At 37.9% G+C, this 18,533-nt stretch overlaps 1 protein-coding gene across 1 annotated transcript; it reads left to right on the top strand.

Annotated features, from left to right (window-relative positions):
* Positions 1-4,710: 4,710 nt before the first annotated feature.
* Positions 4,711-17,627, top strand: LOC107595562 (chondroitin sulfate proteoglycan 4-like). The gene is made up of 11 exons (XM_016285998.1): positions 4,711-4,897; positions 6,200-6,363; positions 7,057-8,086; positions 8,270-8,285; positions 8,511-9,222; positions 9,694-11,475; positions 11,575-12,045; positions 12,253-12,429; positions 13,759-13,848; positions 14,558-14,705; positions 14,818-17,627. Exons 1-11 carry the CDS (start codon positions 4,813-4,815, stop codon positions 16,881-16,883), a joined length of 6,741 nt encoding a protein of 2,246 aa, XP_016141484.1. The 5' UTR covers positions 4,711-4,812; the 3' UTR covers positions 16,884-17,627.
* Positions 17,628-18,533: the final 906 nt, after the last annotated feature.

The following is an 18,533-nucleotide window of genomic DNA, read 5'->3' as shown; positions in this document are numbered from 1 at the left end:
TATATATATATATATATATATATATATATATATATATATATATATATATATACAGTATATAGTAAATTGTGATCTTTAATGATTTTGCTGTTGCTCTCTCTCACAAGTGCTTGCCTTTCATCATTATATGTGTATAATGGATGTACAATGTAGTTGTTCATCCCCAGTAGTGTTTGAGGGCCACCAGCTGGCCCTTCCCTCCATCAGGTGTCTAGATTGAGCGGATCAGATGTCAGAGGAATTCCCCTGAGCACTGAGGCCTCTGCCTAAGTGTAGAGCCTTCATCTGCAGTGTCTTGCAGGCATGCAGATCCACGCTGATTGAATTTGAATGCAATCTAAATATCAGTCAGATTGTGTTTACATGTTTGTTTGTGTTTATACGCATGCCATTGCTGAATGCTTTAGGGCAGTGGTTCTCAAAAATGGATCGCAGCTCTGTTCTGATAGGGTTGCAGACAGCAGGTTATGCATTAAATACATTTCAGGGGCATTATGAGGCCATTTTTCTAAGCATATAAACCCAGCATTCTGAATACTTTTGTCAAATGCCTAAATTGTAAAGTTAATTTTATTTAACAAATATATAAACACTACTGTTCCAAAGTCTGGGGTCGGTAAGATATTAATGTTGGCCAAGGCTGCATTTGATAAAAAAAATACAATAAAAACAGTAATATTGTGAAATAATATTAGAATTTTAAATAATTTTCTATTTGAATATATTTGAATATATAATGTAATTAATTCCTGTTATGCAAAGTTGAATTTTCAGCATCATTAGTCTTCAGTGTCACATGATCCTTCAGAAATCATTCTAATATTCTGATTTGCTGCTCAAGAATTTTTTTTTATTATAAATGTTGAAAACAGTTGTGCTGCTTCATATTTTTGTGAAAACCATGATACATTCTTTCTGAATTCTTTGATGAATAGAAAGTTAATTTATTAAAAATGATTTTTTAAAGCCTTTACTGTCACTTTTAATCAATTTAACATATTCTTGCTGAATAAAAGTTAAAAAAAAAGTCCCTAAAATTATATTTCTAATATAAAAGTAGGCTATATCACGTTAATAAATATATGCAATTTGTGGTAATATCAAGGAATTTAATGTTTAATTGTAAGGACACCACAGCTTTAGGCCAACCAAATGCTAATCGTTTTACCATACTGGTAAAAAATGTATAGCCTGAATGCACTGTAAGTCGCTTTGGATAAAAGCGTCTGCTAAATGCGTAAATGTAATCGATAACTCTGTGTTTATAAATGGTTTAAATTCCTCTTTAAATGTGCATCAAAGAGAACATATCAGAATTAGCAGGAGCATTTGCTGTCTGGTTTCAATTGTTTTGCTATTGCACAATCCCAGACTTATTCCAGAGGCCTACTGTCTATGTACACTCCGGATACGGCCTGTCTCATGGCAGTCAGAGCTCCAAAAAAGTGGATTGTTATGCAATCTGGTGTCAGCCTACACCATGATCCACAAATAAAGTATGCATGTAGCCCAGTTACTCAGTCCAGAGCAGGCCTTTTCCGTCCACTGCATATTGAAATAATTAAGAGTGTATGGAAGCCGACACTGATCTGTCAAATCAAAACTTGTGGGTTTTGGAGCAGTCTCAGGGACATTGCATATTTGGTAATCTCCAAAAAAATAGGCTTTTTTGGGGGGGGGGAAATGTACCCTTCATTTTCGTTATGCAACCATTTCAAGATCAGTAATGTGTTTGAAACAACCATATTTTCTCTTAAAACTTTTCTTAGCATTTCTTAGTTTGAATATTCAGGTCTCATTACATTAACAGATCATATAGTTTGTTAAATGTAAAACTTGTGTATTTAAAGGAACAGTTCACCCAAAAATGAAAATTAGCTTAAAATGGACTCAGCCTCAGGCCACCCAAGATGTAGATGAGTTTGTTTCTTCATCTGAACAGAATTAGAGAAATGCATTACATCACTTGCTCACCAATGGATCCTCTGCAGTGAATGGGTGCCGTCAGAATGAGAGTCCAAACAGTTGATAAAAACATCACAATAATCCACATGAACCCTGTCCATCAGTTAATGTCCAATGAAGTGAAAAGCTGCATTTTTGTAAGAAACAAATCCATCATTAAGATATTTTCACTTAAACTGTCACTTATGGCCAAAATATGAGTCCATAATTCATAATAACGCTTCCTCCATTGAAAATCCCCTTTTGTCCTCTCAGACCAACATATTTGTTTAGAAATGTTTTGGACTATTTTCGCTTATAAACAGTGCTTGATCTGTGCATATTTCTTTCCTGATTCAGATGAGACAACTTTCTCACTGGAGGGAGCAATATTGTATTATAGACTGTATTTTAGCTGGAAGCAAGAGTTTAAAGTTAAAAATGTCTTAATGGTGAATTTGTTTTATTACAAACATGCAGCTTTTCACTTCACAAGATGTTACTTGATGGACTGGAGTGGTGTGTTTTATTGTGATGTTTTTATCAGCTGTTTGGACTCTCATTCTGACGGCACCCATTCACTGCAGAGGATCCACTGGTGAACAACTGATGTAATGCTACATTTCTCCAAATCTGTTCTGATGAAGAAACAAACTCATCTACATCTTGGATGGCCCGAAGGGTGAGTAAATCGTCAGCTAATTTTCCATTTTTGGGTGAACTATTCCTTTAAGAACATGTTTCATTGAAGACATGTTTACATTTGCCAAAATGATCCATAAGTCTTTCCTGATGTAGCGGTTGATCTCCACCCACCACAGCCAAATGAATGGCAGTAAACACATGGTCCAGAACACGCTGCTCTATATCACAGGATACAGGCCTGGCTTGTGTTCGTTTGGAACAATTACGGACATTCAGAATTAAGTGAATCAGTCAACAGTTTCTCCAAACTGCTCCAGTGCTGACCTAGCTATGTTCTCTTCCCCTTCATTTGGATCCCAGCCACTTCACTGGCACTCAAAAACAACAGGGTTTTAAAGCTTTGGCAAAAACAAACATGTTTTCCCTGAACGCTATTTATAAGAGTGTTAAGATGATTCAGTAGTGCAGCTGAAAAAACAGAGCTTTTATGTTTTATGTTAAAGAACAAGGCAGATGGAACCCTCTCATATTAAAAGACAGTGGGATACAGAGTTTAACCATACAGTAGGGAGTCATTATTGGCAACAGTTGGATGTGAGTCAGAATTGGAAAATTTTGCCCCAGATAATTTTTTTTGTGTGTGTGTGTTACCTAACATTTGCTATTCTTGGCATATCTATGACTGGGTTAATATTGGGTTTATTGCCTCTGCAGGCACCATAGTGAACTGTAGCTGTCAGATAGACAGTCTGCAATCCCTGTTTGAGTTCCAAACTGTGATGGTATCAGGTAATACCATGGTACTTTGATATACCAAGGTACTGAGTGATACAATATTTATATATTGTGGAATTGCTCTGAAGTACTTGAATAAATACCATCCCAGCTTGTACAGCCACATCCTACAAACACTTTTTAAAAAACATTTTTGTCACAGAAATATTGTGATAACATTTTGTGTTTAATACAGTATGTTTTTATATGATTAAAAAGAAAATGAAAATACAAAATTAACATTGTCAATTACTTATTGTTGGGCAAATACATTTACCTTTAATAAAGAAGTTATTTAATTACGCTGGCCTGAGAATAAAATGTAATCCAGGTGTGAAAAACTTGTTGCCTCTTTCCCAAAAAGACTCATGGCTGTATTAGATCAAAAGGGTGCTTCTACTAAATACTGAGCAAAGGGTCTGAATACTTAGGACCATGTGATATTTCAGTTTTTCTTTTTTAATCTGCAAAAATGTCAACAATTCTGTGTTTTTCTGTCAATATGGGGTGCTGTGTGTACATTAATGAGAAAAAAAATTAACTTAAATGATTTTAGCAAATGGCTGCAATATAACAAAGAGTGAAAAATTTAAGGGGGTCTGAATACTTTCCGTACCCACTGTATATATAATCCTGTGAGGGAAAGATTCTAACCTGCAAGCTTTGTTATGATCTGTGTGTAAAGGTGTGATTTCAAGGAGATTAAGAAACTTCATATTTAATTATTATTTCGACAAAGACAAATGAAGCTATGTAATTAGTTTTAACACTCATTATGAAAAAAACAGTGTTAAGGTTTAAGGGATGTTTTCATAGTTTATGTAGTGTGATGGCGCCCCCTAGTGGTTATTGTAAAAAAATAAATAAACTGTTTTGATTTCTGCAAAGAGGGTGATCAAGCACTTGGTCATTTTGTCTGCAGAAATCAAAACAGTCCATTTATTTTTACAAGGACCACTTTATCAATTCAACATCTTCACACCAGTAACCGCAGATGTTGAATATAAATTATTTTTCGACTAATATTATATAGCCTATATAATTATTTATATAATAACATTCATAATTATTTTATATTTATTATGATTATAAATGCTGGGACTTTTAAATGTATGCTATATTTATAAAACATGAAAAATAAGTAAAACATCAAATAGACTACATATAAAATATAATTTTAAAATATTAGCCTGCAGCTTTAAGATTTCACCACCTTTCATTACTGTTACTGTAGAAAAGTATAAGCATACTGAATAATATGAATGAAGAGGCGGGGCCATTTCTCCGTAATATATGGCGTGAGCGCTATGAATATGCATGAAGGGGCGGGGAAACCTGTCTCACGCCCGTGGACTTGTTTAGATGATGGGTTTAGATGCAGGTACAGCCATTTAAAGTTAACAGTGATTTAAGGCATTACATTTGAATTGATCTGAAATGCTATGAAACATGTGGATTCACATTTCCTTTGAGCAAAAGTTTTTGTGGCGCGTGTTTGTGCTGCTCTCTTTGATTGGTGGAAAAGCTTTCGGAGGTGAGTTGACCAACGAAATTAGTCATATAATATAATAATATAATTAATATCATATAATTTAATGATTTATTTTGAGACTAAAACTACATATAGGCCTAGTTTTGTTTTCATTAGTTCATATATCTCTAGTTTCGTCTGAAGTTTGGCTTCAATTATTCTGTTCATAAAATATAAATGATAATTTATAAACAGCTCATTTGGATATAGTGACATGTATGCAGTAATTAATGCCTCGCTGTACAAAGTCACTTCTGCACATGCCTGATATGGGATTAGATATAATCCGATCTGTCTAAATTCATTTTGTTTACTTGCAGCATGAATTGAAGCGACCTTCCCCAGTCCTAAAACAGATAAAAGACAGTAATCCGCAATTAAATGCATTTTTACAAACATCTTAACATTTCTAGAAAGATGAGATAATGTTGCTTTAAGCGTTTAAAAATATGATCCCCCGTATTCATCACTTAAATACTGTTATGAGTGTAATTCTTCTGTATTTAAATTATAAATATTTAGTTTGGGTAAAAATGATTTCAAAGTTATGGAACTTTCATGCGATGTTTCTTTATCCCAGTGTCCATAATGCATAAAAAGTGCTTTAGGGATGGATGTTATAGACTGTAGTGCTTGACTAGTTTATACAGTAACTTGGACATACTTTTACAATCTGTCCCTCACAGGTCGAATAATCAAATTTGAGCAATTGAATTAGTAAATATTCCCCGCTCTACTAACTCAGTAGCCTATGGTTTGCATTTTGAAAAGCATGTTCATCCCCAGTCACTGTGCATATCCATATTGACTTCTTTGACACAGTGCTCTAGAAATTAAACTCTACTATTGTGCTCTAAAATGCATTAATTGAATTCTGATACAGCATTGGAGGGCTGCAGGCACAACAGCACTTAGTCTAAACTGCATTAGGCACAGAGCAGCTGTCACAGAGCTGTTCAGGCCAATAAAACTCTTAATTTACTGGGGACAACAGCAGCATCTAACTTAACCATACGTACAGTATGTAAGAATAGTCCATGCACTTATGAGGAGAGACAAAAGCTTGTTTTAAGGGGATGAAATTAAGTAATTTAAATGTATGTGTTTTATTTCTCAAACAGCAAGACATCTACTCTCTGGCATTTTGTTTTAAGGAATGTGTCCTTTGCCCTTACTGTTGTAAAGTGCAAAATGTGTAATGATTATGTATATGCTGTATTAAGCATAGTATTATAAAACACATGCATCAATAGGGGTTTCATGAAAGAAAGAAAAAAACTAATCCTAGTACAAATGACCTTGCAGCTTCTTTCTATGGAGATGGGCTTGTGCATTTGAAAGCAGTTGAGTTGTCAAGTCAGACGTCTTTCCATGTGCGGTTTCGAACCTCCAGACCCAGTGGCCTGCTATTCTTGGCAGCTGGGGAAACGAACTTCCTCTGGGTTGGGCTGCATTCTGGCAGAGTACAGGTGATTAATTAAATAAATTACATTTAAATGATTTGACTAAAAAGAGGTCTTCATAAACAACACTATATGTAGGTATAGACTTTATTGTAATGTGTAATTTGATGTTTTGTAACTTTTAATTGCATATTATTCATTAGTCTCTCTTATGCATTTTCTAGAATAGAGTGCGTATTAATTTCAGTGATGAGTCAAAAACTGAAATAATATTTTGGCATAAGAATACAGAAAAATCACTGTCTGAGATCATTGTAGTTTTGCAACTGCTGTAAGAGGCTGAGATTTGAAATGTTGCATATGTTGATCAGTTCAGATGAATTTGCTAAATTACAGTATGTTGGATTCTTAAAAATGAGTGTTCTTCCTACTGAGCCTAAACTTATACCCATCTATGGCAGTTACATTTATCTGACTTGTAATAAGGTACGCACTCAACACAGATATTTTGTGCCCACAGGCAAAAACAAAAGGCAAGTGATTTCATGTTGCTTCCAGACAGAAAAGTTCTGTTCGTAGTCTAAACCTCCACATGCATCACTGTACTGACAAGTCTTTTCATGCTGAGGAATACTCACATGGTAACTCTGTTGCATGCAGTTAATGTAGTATGAGTTTCTTAGCGATACCGGGAGTAATTCGCTTTTTAAAAGATTATTTCCTACATTACTGTAAAGATATTCTGTCCATCTCTGTCAGGTGCAGATTCAGCTTGGATCTGGGGAACGGACTGTTCGGTCTGAGAAGGGTATCCCCTTAAATGATCTGACCTGGCATACAGTAGAACTTCAACATGATCATGACAACATCACGCTGACTGTGGACAAAAACTCTATAACATCTGTTAAGATGCCAGGACCTGACTTTGAACTGGATGTCCAGGATGGACTTTTTGTTGGTGGTGTTGGGGATCTGGAAAAATCCTACCTCTCCGCAAATGAAATTCCTTTTGGCTTTCGGGGATGTTTGGATGAGATTCTGTTCAATGAGCATAACCTCCTTTCCTCCCTTAGGCCTTACTCTGGATACAAAATGATTCATGAAGTGTCACTTGGTTGCAGCCCACAGTTTTCAGCCTCTGTCAACGATTCAATAAGTTTTTTCAGTTCCAAAGCATACATGTCCCTACCAACATGGGACGTACCCCAAGAGGGTGTATTTGAATGTGAAATGCATACAGTACATTCAGAGGGGATCCTTTTATACAGCTCTGCGGGCCACGGTAACTATTTTGCCCTGGAGATCCAAAAAGGTCACCTTGTTGCTATCATTAAAATAGGTGTAACGAAGACAGCATTGCGTTCCTTGATGGTCGTCAATGATGGGGCATGGCACATTTTGCGGCTCTATTTGTCTCCTTTGAATCTTCACTTTACTTTGGGTTTGGAGATGCATAATTCTAGCTTTGGGATAAATGCCAGTGCGTTACAGTTTACTGGACCTCTGTTCCTAGGTGGGGTCGATGTCAGCACTTACACAGAAGTCCAAAAGTATGGATTGCTCTCTATGGTTGGGAAGCGTATAGGAGGAGGGTCATTTAAAGGCTGTCTTAGGAATATCAGGGTCAATTACCAAAGGATGGGCCTTCCTAAAGCATTGGTCACCAAGGATATTTCAGTTGGTTGTGAACCAGAAAAGCAGCTTGGACCCAGTACCACAAGTCCATTAGTTATTACCATAGATTCTGAAAATATCACAGATGTCCTATCTGGGATGGACAAGAGATTGCGTTCCTTGATGGTCGTCAATGATGGGGCATGGCACATTTTGCGGCTCTATTTGTCTCCTTTGAATCTTCACTTTACTTTGGGTTTGGAGATGCATAATTCTAGCTTTGGGATAAATGCCAGTGCGTTACAGTTTACTGGACCTCTGTTCCTAGGTGGGGTCGATGTCAGCACTTACACAGAAGTCCAAAAGTATGGATTGCTCTCTATGGTTGGGAAGCGCATAGGAGGAGGGTCAATTAAAGGCTGTCTTAGGAATATCAGGGTCAATTACCAAAGGATGGGCCTTCCAAAAGCATTGGTCACCAAGGATATTTCAGTTGGTTGTGAACCAGAAAAGCAGCTTGGACCCAGTACCACAAGTCCATTAGTTATTACCATAGATTCTGAAAATATCACAGATGTCCTATCTGGGATGGACAAGAGAAATTTCCTTTTACTCAAGGATTTGGAGGTTCTTGAAGGCGGACGGGCAGCACTTGAGTCTAAACACATTAAGATTAACCTAGAGTTCCGTAAACTTGGGATCCGTCAGTCCCAGATTATGTTTCGTGTTGAAGAGCAGCCGGTCCATGGGCAACTCCGACTGGATATTGACCCTGATCTGGGTGAGAACACCTTCAGTATTCTGGATCTCTGGCATGGAAGGGTCATGTATGTCCATGGAGGATCTGAGGACCTACTTGACTTTTTCATGTTTTCCATCTTCACCAATGTCAATAAGGAAGTGCCTAGCTATCTCAAAGGGAACCGTCTGCACAGATTTAACATCAGTATCACACCTGTCAATGATGCTCCTGAACTTAGCCTTCCTGAGGGCAGTCTCTTCATTCTGCTGGAGCACTCAAGACGTCGTATGAGCACAGATGTCCTTAGGGTCATCGACCCTGACACTAATTCCAAACACCTGATGTTCTCAGTCCTTGGAAACCTGAATGCGGGTTCAGGCTTTCTAGAGATTGAGGAACAGCCGGGCAGAGCAGTTACCTCATTTTCCCGAAGTGATCTAGAGCAGGGTAAAGTGAGTTATGTCCACAAAGGTGTCAAGAACTCCAGAATGGCTATTAGGGTGAGTGATGGGGACAAGGTAAGCAACACAGTGGTACTCAGGATCATCGCTGTTTCCCTAGAACACAAGGTTGCCAACAACACCGGAGTAGAGGTAACCCAAGGTGAAGCAACGTTTATTAGTAACAAACATCTTGCTGTGCAAGTCAATGTTCCTAAACAAGCATTTAACATCAGTATCACACCTGTCAATGATGCTCCTGAACTTAGCCTTCCTGAGGGCAGTCTCTTCATTCTGCTGGAGCACTCAAGACGTCGTATGAGCACAGATGTCCTTAGGGTCATCGACCCTGACACTAATTCCAAACACCTGATGTTCTCAGTCCTTGGAAACCTGAATGCGGGTTCAGGCTTTCTAGAGATCGAGGAACAGCCGGGCAGAGCAGTTACCTCATTTTCCCGAAGTGATCTAGAGCAGGGTAAAGTGAATTATGTCCACAAAGGTGTCAAGAACTCCAGAATGGCTATTAGGGTGAGTGATGGGGACAAGGTAAGCAACACAGTGGTACTCAGGATCATCGCTGTTCCCCTAGAACACAAGGTTGCCAACAACACCGGAGTAGAGGTAACCCAAGGTGAAGCAACGTTTATTAGTAACAAACATCTTGCTGTGCAAGTCAATGTTCCTAAACAAGCCGTGGACATTCGCTATGATATCACAGTGCCACCAGTCTATGGTGAGCTGCAAAGACTGCATTCAAGTGGGCAGTGGAAGCAAACAAGCACATTTATGCAAAAACTTCTGGAAAAGGAGCGTCTTCGATATCTCAGCACCTTCCATGGGACGCAGCAAAGTAATATCACTGACAGTTTCAAATGCACAGTCACAGTCGGCTCAGTCATTACGAACGAGTTGTTGTTTTTGATTAGAGTACACTGGATTCGTTATAGAATCACCCGAAATAAGTTGGAGATAGACGGTGAACAGAAAGTCACATTGACAACTGAAACATTTCATGTTGTTACCAAGGGTGCAAGAATTTTGGAAAATGACCTTCACATTCGTTTATTGACATTACCAAGGAAAGGACATCTTCTTCTCGATAATAAGATTTTAAAAAAGAACTCTACTTTCAGTCAAGATGACATTACTAATCACAAGTTGCAATACGAGCTCTTAGAAAGGCCACACGATGATACAAGGGACATGTTTCACTTTCAAGTATTCTCGAAATTTGCCATGTCAGGGATTCATGAGTTCAGAATCACTATCAAAGCAGATATTCAGAACATCATTTTAAGAAATCATGGACTTTCTCTCTTGGAAGGGGAGAGCAAGGTCATTACTAAGGCAATGCTTTTCTCAGAGACACCCAGCTCCAGAGCAGTACACTACACTGTCACCAGCAGCCCTAAACATGGGATATTGAAGAGAATAAACCTCTCTAATTCCTCTGCCAGCAATGACAGCATAATAGATTTCACCAATCAGGACATTTCAGAGGAACGCATCTTGTATATCCATGATGATAGTGAAACCACCCATGATGCATTTACATTCGTGGCCTCTTTTGGGTCTCTGAAAAATAAGACCCGAGGCACGGAGGGCACATTTATTATTTCCATCCAGTTGGTTAATGATCAGAAACCCATCCGTGTTGTGGATAAAGTTTTCCATGTGGTACGTGACAGCCAGCGGTTGCTTACACTGGAAGATTTGTGCTACCATGACGCTGACACAGACTTTAATGACAAAGATCTGCTTTATACCAGACGAAAGATCCCTATGGGTGAGCTGGTCCTGGTAAATGACACCACACACAAGCTTTATCAATTCCATCAGAAGGACTTAGAAGAGAAGAGAGTGCTGTTCATTCACAAAGGGGTGAGTTATGGACGCTTTGTCCTCTTCATATCTGATGGGAAGCACTATACATCAACACTACTTGAAGTGTCGGCCCAGGATCCATTTGTTAAGGTGGCAAACAACACGGGTCTATTGGTCCAGAAAGGCCAAATGGCCAATTTAGGAATTGCTAATTTCAGTATCTCCACTAATATGGATGTCAGGCATGATGAAGAAGTGGTCTTTGAGGTTTTCCTACCACCAAGCCATGGGACTCTTTACTGCAATAGTATAAAAGCAAATACTTTTACACAACTTGACTTGAAGATAGGTCATGTAATGTATCATCATGATGACAGTGAAATACTGAAGGACATTTTTAACGTCACCAACAAGGTTAAAGGCCTCCGTCTGGATGCAAGTGTGCTAGTTAAGGTGTACCTTGAGAGTCATCAAAAGCCCCCAAGGGTTATCCACAATAACCCAATTGTGGTGGAAGAAGGAAAGCCTGTCAAAATCAACAAGGAAGTTCTCCAGGTTAGTTTTACTTCATTAAAATCAAAATAATTTTTCAGATAACTTGGTTATAAAATGTGGACTATTATCTATTTGATGTGCTTATGTGGTGTGTTCCAGGTTGTTCATGAGGATAACAAACCTTTTGAGATTTTGTATACTGTGAAGGTGGCACCCACCTACGGGTTTCTGCGGATATCTATGCTAGAAGATCACTACCGTGGCAGTCAGGAGAATCCCATCCAAAGCTTTTCACAGGGTGATATCAATGAAGGGTATATTCAGTTTGTTCAAACAGAGCATGGATATGTTAATGACTCTTTCTCACTTGACGTAACCAATGGCGTTCTAACAATCCGTGACCTTGTAGTCGTAGTGGATATTATACCCTTGTACATCCCACTAGAGGTGTCCAATATGACCCTGATAGAGGGTTCTTCTAAAGCTCTCACTCAGGACATCATCAAAGTTGTCAAACAACACTTTCATGGACTCCAAATCTTCTATCTTGTAACCGAGGGGCCTCATTATGGACGAATTGAACACTCAAGGATCCCTGGTGTTCCAATTCCATCTTTCACAAGGGCTCAAGTGAGTTTCTGTTCTTCACTTGTTTACTTTGTTTCTCTTTACTCCAATATAACAAAGGTTAAAACAAGGCAATACATTTATCACAGTTTATATAAGTCAAATAAATACGTATATATATAATCGTTATGAAAGGATAATATTCACTAGTAATGTATTCACTAGTAGTTTTTATAATAAAAAAGAATTGTATACTTTCTTTTGCCACAGGCTGAACAGGGATACATATTCTATGTCCATGACGGAAGTGAGACCGTGGCTGATAATTTTACGGTGGTGGCCAATAATACAGATATCCGGAAGCAAAGCTTTCCTTTTGTGGTTTATGTCAATATAACACCCATAAATGATGAACCTCCAATTGTAACTGTCAACAGAATTTTCAAGGTGAGGTTTTTCCTTTAAGCTAATATGTATTCTACTCATATGTATAGTATTTGTGAAATTACAATTTAAGTTATATATAACAAACAAAACAAAAACGGACATCAAAACAGTAAAACATGACTGCAACCTTGGTTTTTCAAATGACAGATTTTATCTTCTTCCCACAGACCCATCAAATTTGTGCATAAGTACATTAGTTCATCAGTAATCCTAAAAAAATAACACTGAGCCAAACACACATGCTAAAATAACAACAACTTACTGACACATAGTAAGAAATAGATTATAAAAAACTGAAACAGAAGTGGAAAGAGGAGAGTTAAAAAGCGATACTTATCCTTTGCCGGTGTCCTGCCCGGTGGAGTCGCACGATAGAGTCGATGGTCTTTACACTCTTCGGTCTTCACACGACCGCTTCCGCGGTAAACATACAAAGGAAATGCTAGAACATAGTGCCTACACTTCCTCATCTCCTAGTGACTTGTTCTTTAAGCTGATTTATTTTTAAAATGTGATATTAAATAGCATTTAGCCACCTTTTTCCTGAATGTGGAAGTTTCTAGTCAAATTAACATATTTTCAGAGCTGATAATATAACGGTAAACCTATGAAAATAGTTTATAGTTCACCTATAAAAAGCACATGGTGCCATAGTTTCATAATTTTACAGTGTCACAATGCCCATCTTTTTGCAATAACTCAACTGTCATAGTTTAATAAGTGGGTAGATGACATGAAATGGTCTGAGGTTAAGAGGAATTGGTGAAGGATAGGTGCATTGCTAAGACAAACTCAAACTACGTTTGAGCTAGCGAGTTCTGTTAACGTTTATTGTTTTAAATGCTTTACCACAGATGCCATCCAGCATAGATGTTTAGAAGATGTATATTATTTCAAGGTTGCTTTTTCAAAACAATTAAATTTCATGTAACATTATTTGAGAATAAGATAAAGTTGTTCAGACACAAATTGTATTGTGGTATATCTGTATGGCCAACAACTTAAGCAAGTCTGCACATACCTCCTGCATGTCGTTGTCATGACAATCATCACCAGCCCATATCTGTAGCAAATAATTTATTTTTTGGCATCACAATTTTTGTTTGGGCAGTAAGAAATTCAGATGTAAACTTCACTCTCTTGGCATCTGAGCCAACCATACTTTTACTTTACTTTTACTTTGTCATTTAGCAGATGCTTTTATCCAAAGCAACTTACAAATAAGAAAAAGTTATTAAAACTAAAAGCTAAAACTCTATAAATAATATATATATATATACAGTATACTGTATATACAGTGTCTAATTCAGTCTTTTTACCCCATTTTAACATGGATTTCTATGGAGACCGGAACACGACAGCATCCAAACGGAAGTTAGAATCCTTCATGACGCCGCTCATCGGTTACTCAGGAAAAAAGTGGATATGATTATTCTAACTTATAAATAAACTAAATGACTTCTGTTATTTTAGGTGAAAGAACGTGCTCTGCTTGCTAAGACAAACTCAAACTACGTTTGAGCTAGCGAGTTCTGTTAACGTTTATCATTTTAAATGCTTTACCACAGATGCCATCCAGCATAGATGTTTAGAAGATGTATATTATTTCAAAGTTGCTTTTTCAAAACAATTAAATTTCATGTAACATTATTTGAGAATAAAATAAAGTTGTTCAGACACAAATTGTATTGTGGTATATCTGTATGGCCAACAACTTAAGCAAGTCTGCACATACCTCCTGCATGTCGTTGTCATGACAATCATCACTAGCCCATATCTGTAGCAAATAATTTATTTTTTGGCATCACAATTTTTGTTTGGGCAGTAAGAAATTCAGATGTAAACTTCACTCTCTTGGCATCTGAGCCAACCATACTTTTACTTTACTTTTACTTTGTCATTTAGCAGATGCTTTTATCCAAACATATTTTCAGAGCTGATAATATAACGGTAAACCTATGAAAATAGTTTATAGTTCACCTATAAAAAGCACATGGTGCCATAGTTTCATCATTTTACAGTGTCACAATGCCCATCTTTTTGCAATAACTCAACTGTCATAGTTTAATAAGTGGGTAGATGACATGAAATGGTCTGAGGTTAGCTGCATTGAAAACACTATGCACAGACTAAACCTGTTGCATGGACCGCTACAGATTCCTTCACCTTCACTGCGTCATGCCCCCCAGCATCTCTCCAAATTCACACCTTTAATATCCACATCTCTTATGAAAATACGGGCCCGGAGCATAGGAGTGCACTCTTAACAAATACTGGTAATGATGTCTGACTTCTGGTGATTTTTATTTGAAAAACAAATGAAAAAACAAAACAATTATTATGATTACCTTTACACTAATAACACTAACATTCATATTTATTATTCAGGTGCTGTTGTCGCTGAGGGTAGTAGTGTTCTCATTGATAAACCAAACTTGGATGCCTCCAACCTTTTTGGAAAGTTAGATGAAGCAGAACGTAATTTCTATGAGGTCTGGTATGAAATCATCTCTCCACCCCACCACGGTACAATTGTTGTAGGTGAAAAGAACCTGACACACGAAAGACCAAAGTTCTCTCAATTCAACCTGCATAAGCATGGAATAATTTACGTACATGACGACTCAGAGACCACTCATGATAACTTTACCTTTGACGTGTGGCTAATCCCCAAAGGAAAGCATGCTCAACGACCTCAGAATGCAGATTTTATAGTATCTGAAATATTTAACATTACTGTGACCCCTATTAATGACCGGCCTCCTGTGCTCAAGACAGGATCCCCTAGACTCAAAGTGGTCAAGGGGGACACCGTGACGTTGGATCCTGAGAACCTTTATGTGGAGGACCAAGACACTCCACCTGAGGAGCTTTTTTATACTGTAATCAGCAAGCCCAAAAATGGCTTCCTTGCTTTGGAGGGTCAGCTCAATAAGTCTGTCAGCACCTTCACCCAGGCTGATGTAAATCATGGAAGGGTGCACTTTGTACAAAAAGGGGAACTTTCATCAGGGGTCATCTACTTCAGTATCACTGATGGATTCCACAGACCACTCTACAAGCTCTTCAGTGTAGAGGTAGAGAATATCACCATCAGTGTGGTCAACAACACGGGACTGACTCTGCTGCAAGGCCAGACCACAGTGACTCTGACATTTGAGAACCTGGCCGCAGTGACCAATGAGAGAGATGCATCCATTAAGTATTTAGTCACAAGCCCACCAAGGCATGGGAGCGTCATGGTTATGGAAGAACCAGCCACACACTTTGACCAAAAGGACCTGCACACTGGCAGAATATTTTACAACATGACTGACCTGTCATCCCCTCGAGACTGCTTTGAGTTCATGGTTTTCACATCTGAGAGTAACCTGACCAACCAGGTGGTCAACATCACAGTCAAGCCACTGATCCACCTCGGAGAGCATGTCAGGATCCCAGATGGCATCCCAGTGAAGCTAAGAAAGGACGTCCTGGATGCAACAGAATTGGCCTCCCTTAGTGCTAGCGATCCCATCTTTGAAATCCTTGAGCCGCCAAAACATGGCAAGCTAGTCAAAGTCACATTTGACCTTGGAGGAGCCTCTCACTCGGTGGAATCGTTCTCGTTCAGGGATGTGGAACAAGGCAGAGTGGCCATTGAGGAAAACATAAACTTCCACGCCATTTATGGCAACACAACAGCAGCCAGGTACAATGTGACAGTGGTCCATCCACTTAATGACTCATTTGTTTTCCTTTTGAAGGCAGCCAATGTCCAGCCTGCCAGGGGCGAATTTGTGTACCTAGTATTACCTTATGACCCCATTACAGGGAAGCATATGCTTTCAGAACCGACCAAGTTGCCGACTTTGAACAGAACAGCAAATGTTCACATAGATCCATCAAGACCACACAGGACTGCTTCAAAGCTGAAACCTCGAAACCGCGGGGGGAACCACACACGAAGCAGATCTACGGTTCCTCATGTGCCCCGTACCACCATGGGCAAGTTGGACCCCTCCACGAAAAATACTTTAGTTAGGATGGAGTCTTTACCGAGACCTGCATCTGATCCCTTGCTCATTATCCTGCCACTTCTGGCCTGCCTTCTCCTGATTGTTATTCTTGTGGTTCTCATACTTGTCTTCCGGCACCGCAGGGAAAAGCGGGCCCACCCGGCAATGATACAAGAATTGACGGGGAACCCTGGTGAAGATATTTTAGCCAGAGGCCCGTATCTGGGTCAGCCTGAGAGAAGTCTCACTGTTCCTTCGGTTATAGTAACCCCACTCACTCCGAGTTGCCCTGGTAGTCCTGTTTTACAGGAAGTACATGACGCAGCCTTGATGCCAGCAATTGATCAAGCTGTGTCTCCATTTCTCCTTTGCACATGGAGTCCACTTAACCCTGATTCTGCCCAGCAATGTTCACCAACAACACCATCCCTTAAACAAAACCAACACTGGGTTTGACTCAACTCTTTTTATCACATCCAGATGTTGCTTGAACCAAATTTGTGAACTATCACTGTGCATGACCATCATCTGAGCCAAATCTTAGCATTACTGGCAGAAGAAAGTAAGCTTCTAAGTTTCATACCATACACTGAGAAACTTAAATATCTAATCATACTATTGCTAGAATTTGGTTTTTAACCTTGTACACTGAAAGTCTCTTGGCTTAGTATCAAGGGAAAGATCGCCAAGTAACTATAATTTTAACATTCATTTTTTATGTTAGTCCTATTGTTTCAGTTTTGTCTTGCCACAGCTCAGATGTTTTTGTGGTTTTGATAGTTTGTTTTTGTTTTGTTTTGTTTCTTACAAAACACAGATAGCCACAAAATCGTATTACAGGGTTACAATATTTTGCAGTTACATTTTCCATTATACATACTGGTAAAAAAATGTATAGCCTGAATGCACTGTAAGCTGCTTTGGATAAAAGCATCTGCTAAATGCATAAATTATTATTATTAAATTACATTGTCGGAAAAAAGAATGTGCAGAAATGGTACATTTAGCTAGTCACTGAGCAGTACCTTGAAAGGTACACTTTTGTACCTTCTCTAAAACTATTAGCACTTATATGCACTCTTTATGGGTAGATAAGGTACAAAAGTACACCTTTGAGGGAACTACCCCAGTGACAAACAATGGGTTTTTGCACATTTCTCTCATAATGGGCTACAATTAGAAAAAATGTTTTAGAGAGCAAACACCATATATATATGAGATACGTATATATATATATATATAATACGTATCTTGAAGCGTTTACATAAAATGTTCTTGGTTTTATAAAATTCTGATATAGGTCATTATTGTTTTAATGATTATAGGATTGCTTAAATAATAGTATTGTTATTACATTTAAGCCTACAGGTAAGTAGAATTAGAGAAGGTAAAGATTTATCGTTCAGTTTATTTGTAATTATATAAAGTGCAAGATATAGAATAACTACTACTTCTACAAGATAACTAAACTGAATATTTCTTTCACATTTCCTCTCTAAATGATAAAAAAAACACTATAGATTTATGCTGTAACCCAATGCCTTATGTTTATTTATATGGTAACATTTGCTGTAGACATTCTGAAGTCTGTTAGAATGTAATGAAATTGAAGAGAGAACTGAAACTACTCAAAGGTGCTTTTTAAAGAAGTGTCTAAATTTAAAAATATTATGCTTACCACAAAAACAAATCCACCCTCAGAAATATTGCACCACAATTTTTACATTCCTATCAAGATTGCATTAGCAAGATATGCAAAAGAAATGTGTTGCTATCGAAAGGTGAATAATTCAAACACTCTGTAACGCCTAGTTTGCTTCAATGATGAATATGCTTCAGACCCACATCTCTTTTTAATTATTTTATATTCTTCTGAAGTGAAATATGACAATCTGTATTTGTTATCTTGTAATTTACTATGGGCTACAGATTTATGAATGTTTACATGTATGTGTCTGTGTGGCAGATAAAGTATCTCTGAGTTTAGATATATTAATGTAAAAAGTATTGTCATTACATGTATAAATCTGAAATTATAATAAAATTATTGCTTTTTCTATAATCCTTTTGAAATATAACAAATAAATATTTATTCACACAGTATAT

Source organism: Sinocyclocheilus grahami, unplaced genomic scaffold (assembly GCF_001515645.1).
Source record: "Sinocyclocheilus grahami isolate Dianchi unplaced genomic scaffold, SAMN03320097.WGS_v1.1 scaffold204.1, whole genome shotgun sequence".
NCBI lineage: Eukaryota > Metazoa > Chordata > Actinopteri > Cypriniformes > Cyprinidae > Sinocyclocheilus > Sinocyclocheilus grahami.
Note: the sequence above shows the minus strand (reverse complement) of the source record. Positions and strands in the feature narration are given on the sequence as shown.

Excerpts from the sequence above, each read along its gene's own strand:
- LOC107595562 (XM_016285998.1), top strand. The coding sequence starts at position 4,813 with ATGTGGATTCACATTTCCTTTGAGCAAAAGTTTTTGTGGCGCGTGTTT. Across the intron at positions 12,430-13,758 it reads CTGTCAACAGAATTTTCAAG|CATGGATTTCTATGGAGACC; the intron begins GTGAGGTTTTTC and ends ACCCCATTTTAA. Across the intron at positions 13,849-14,557 it reads ATCGGTTACTCAGGAAAAAA|ACTAAACCTGTTGCATGGAC; the intron begins GTGGATATGATT and ends CACTATGCACAG.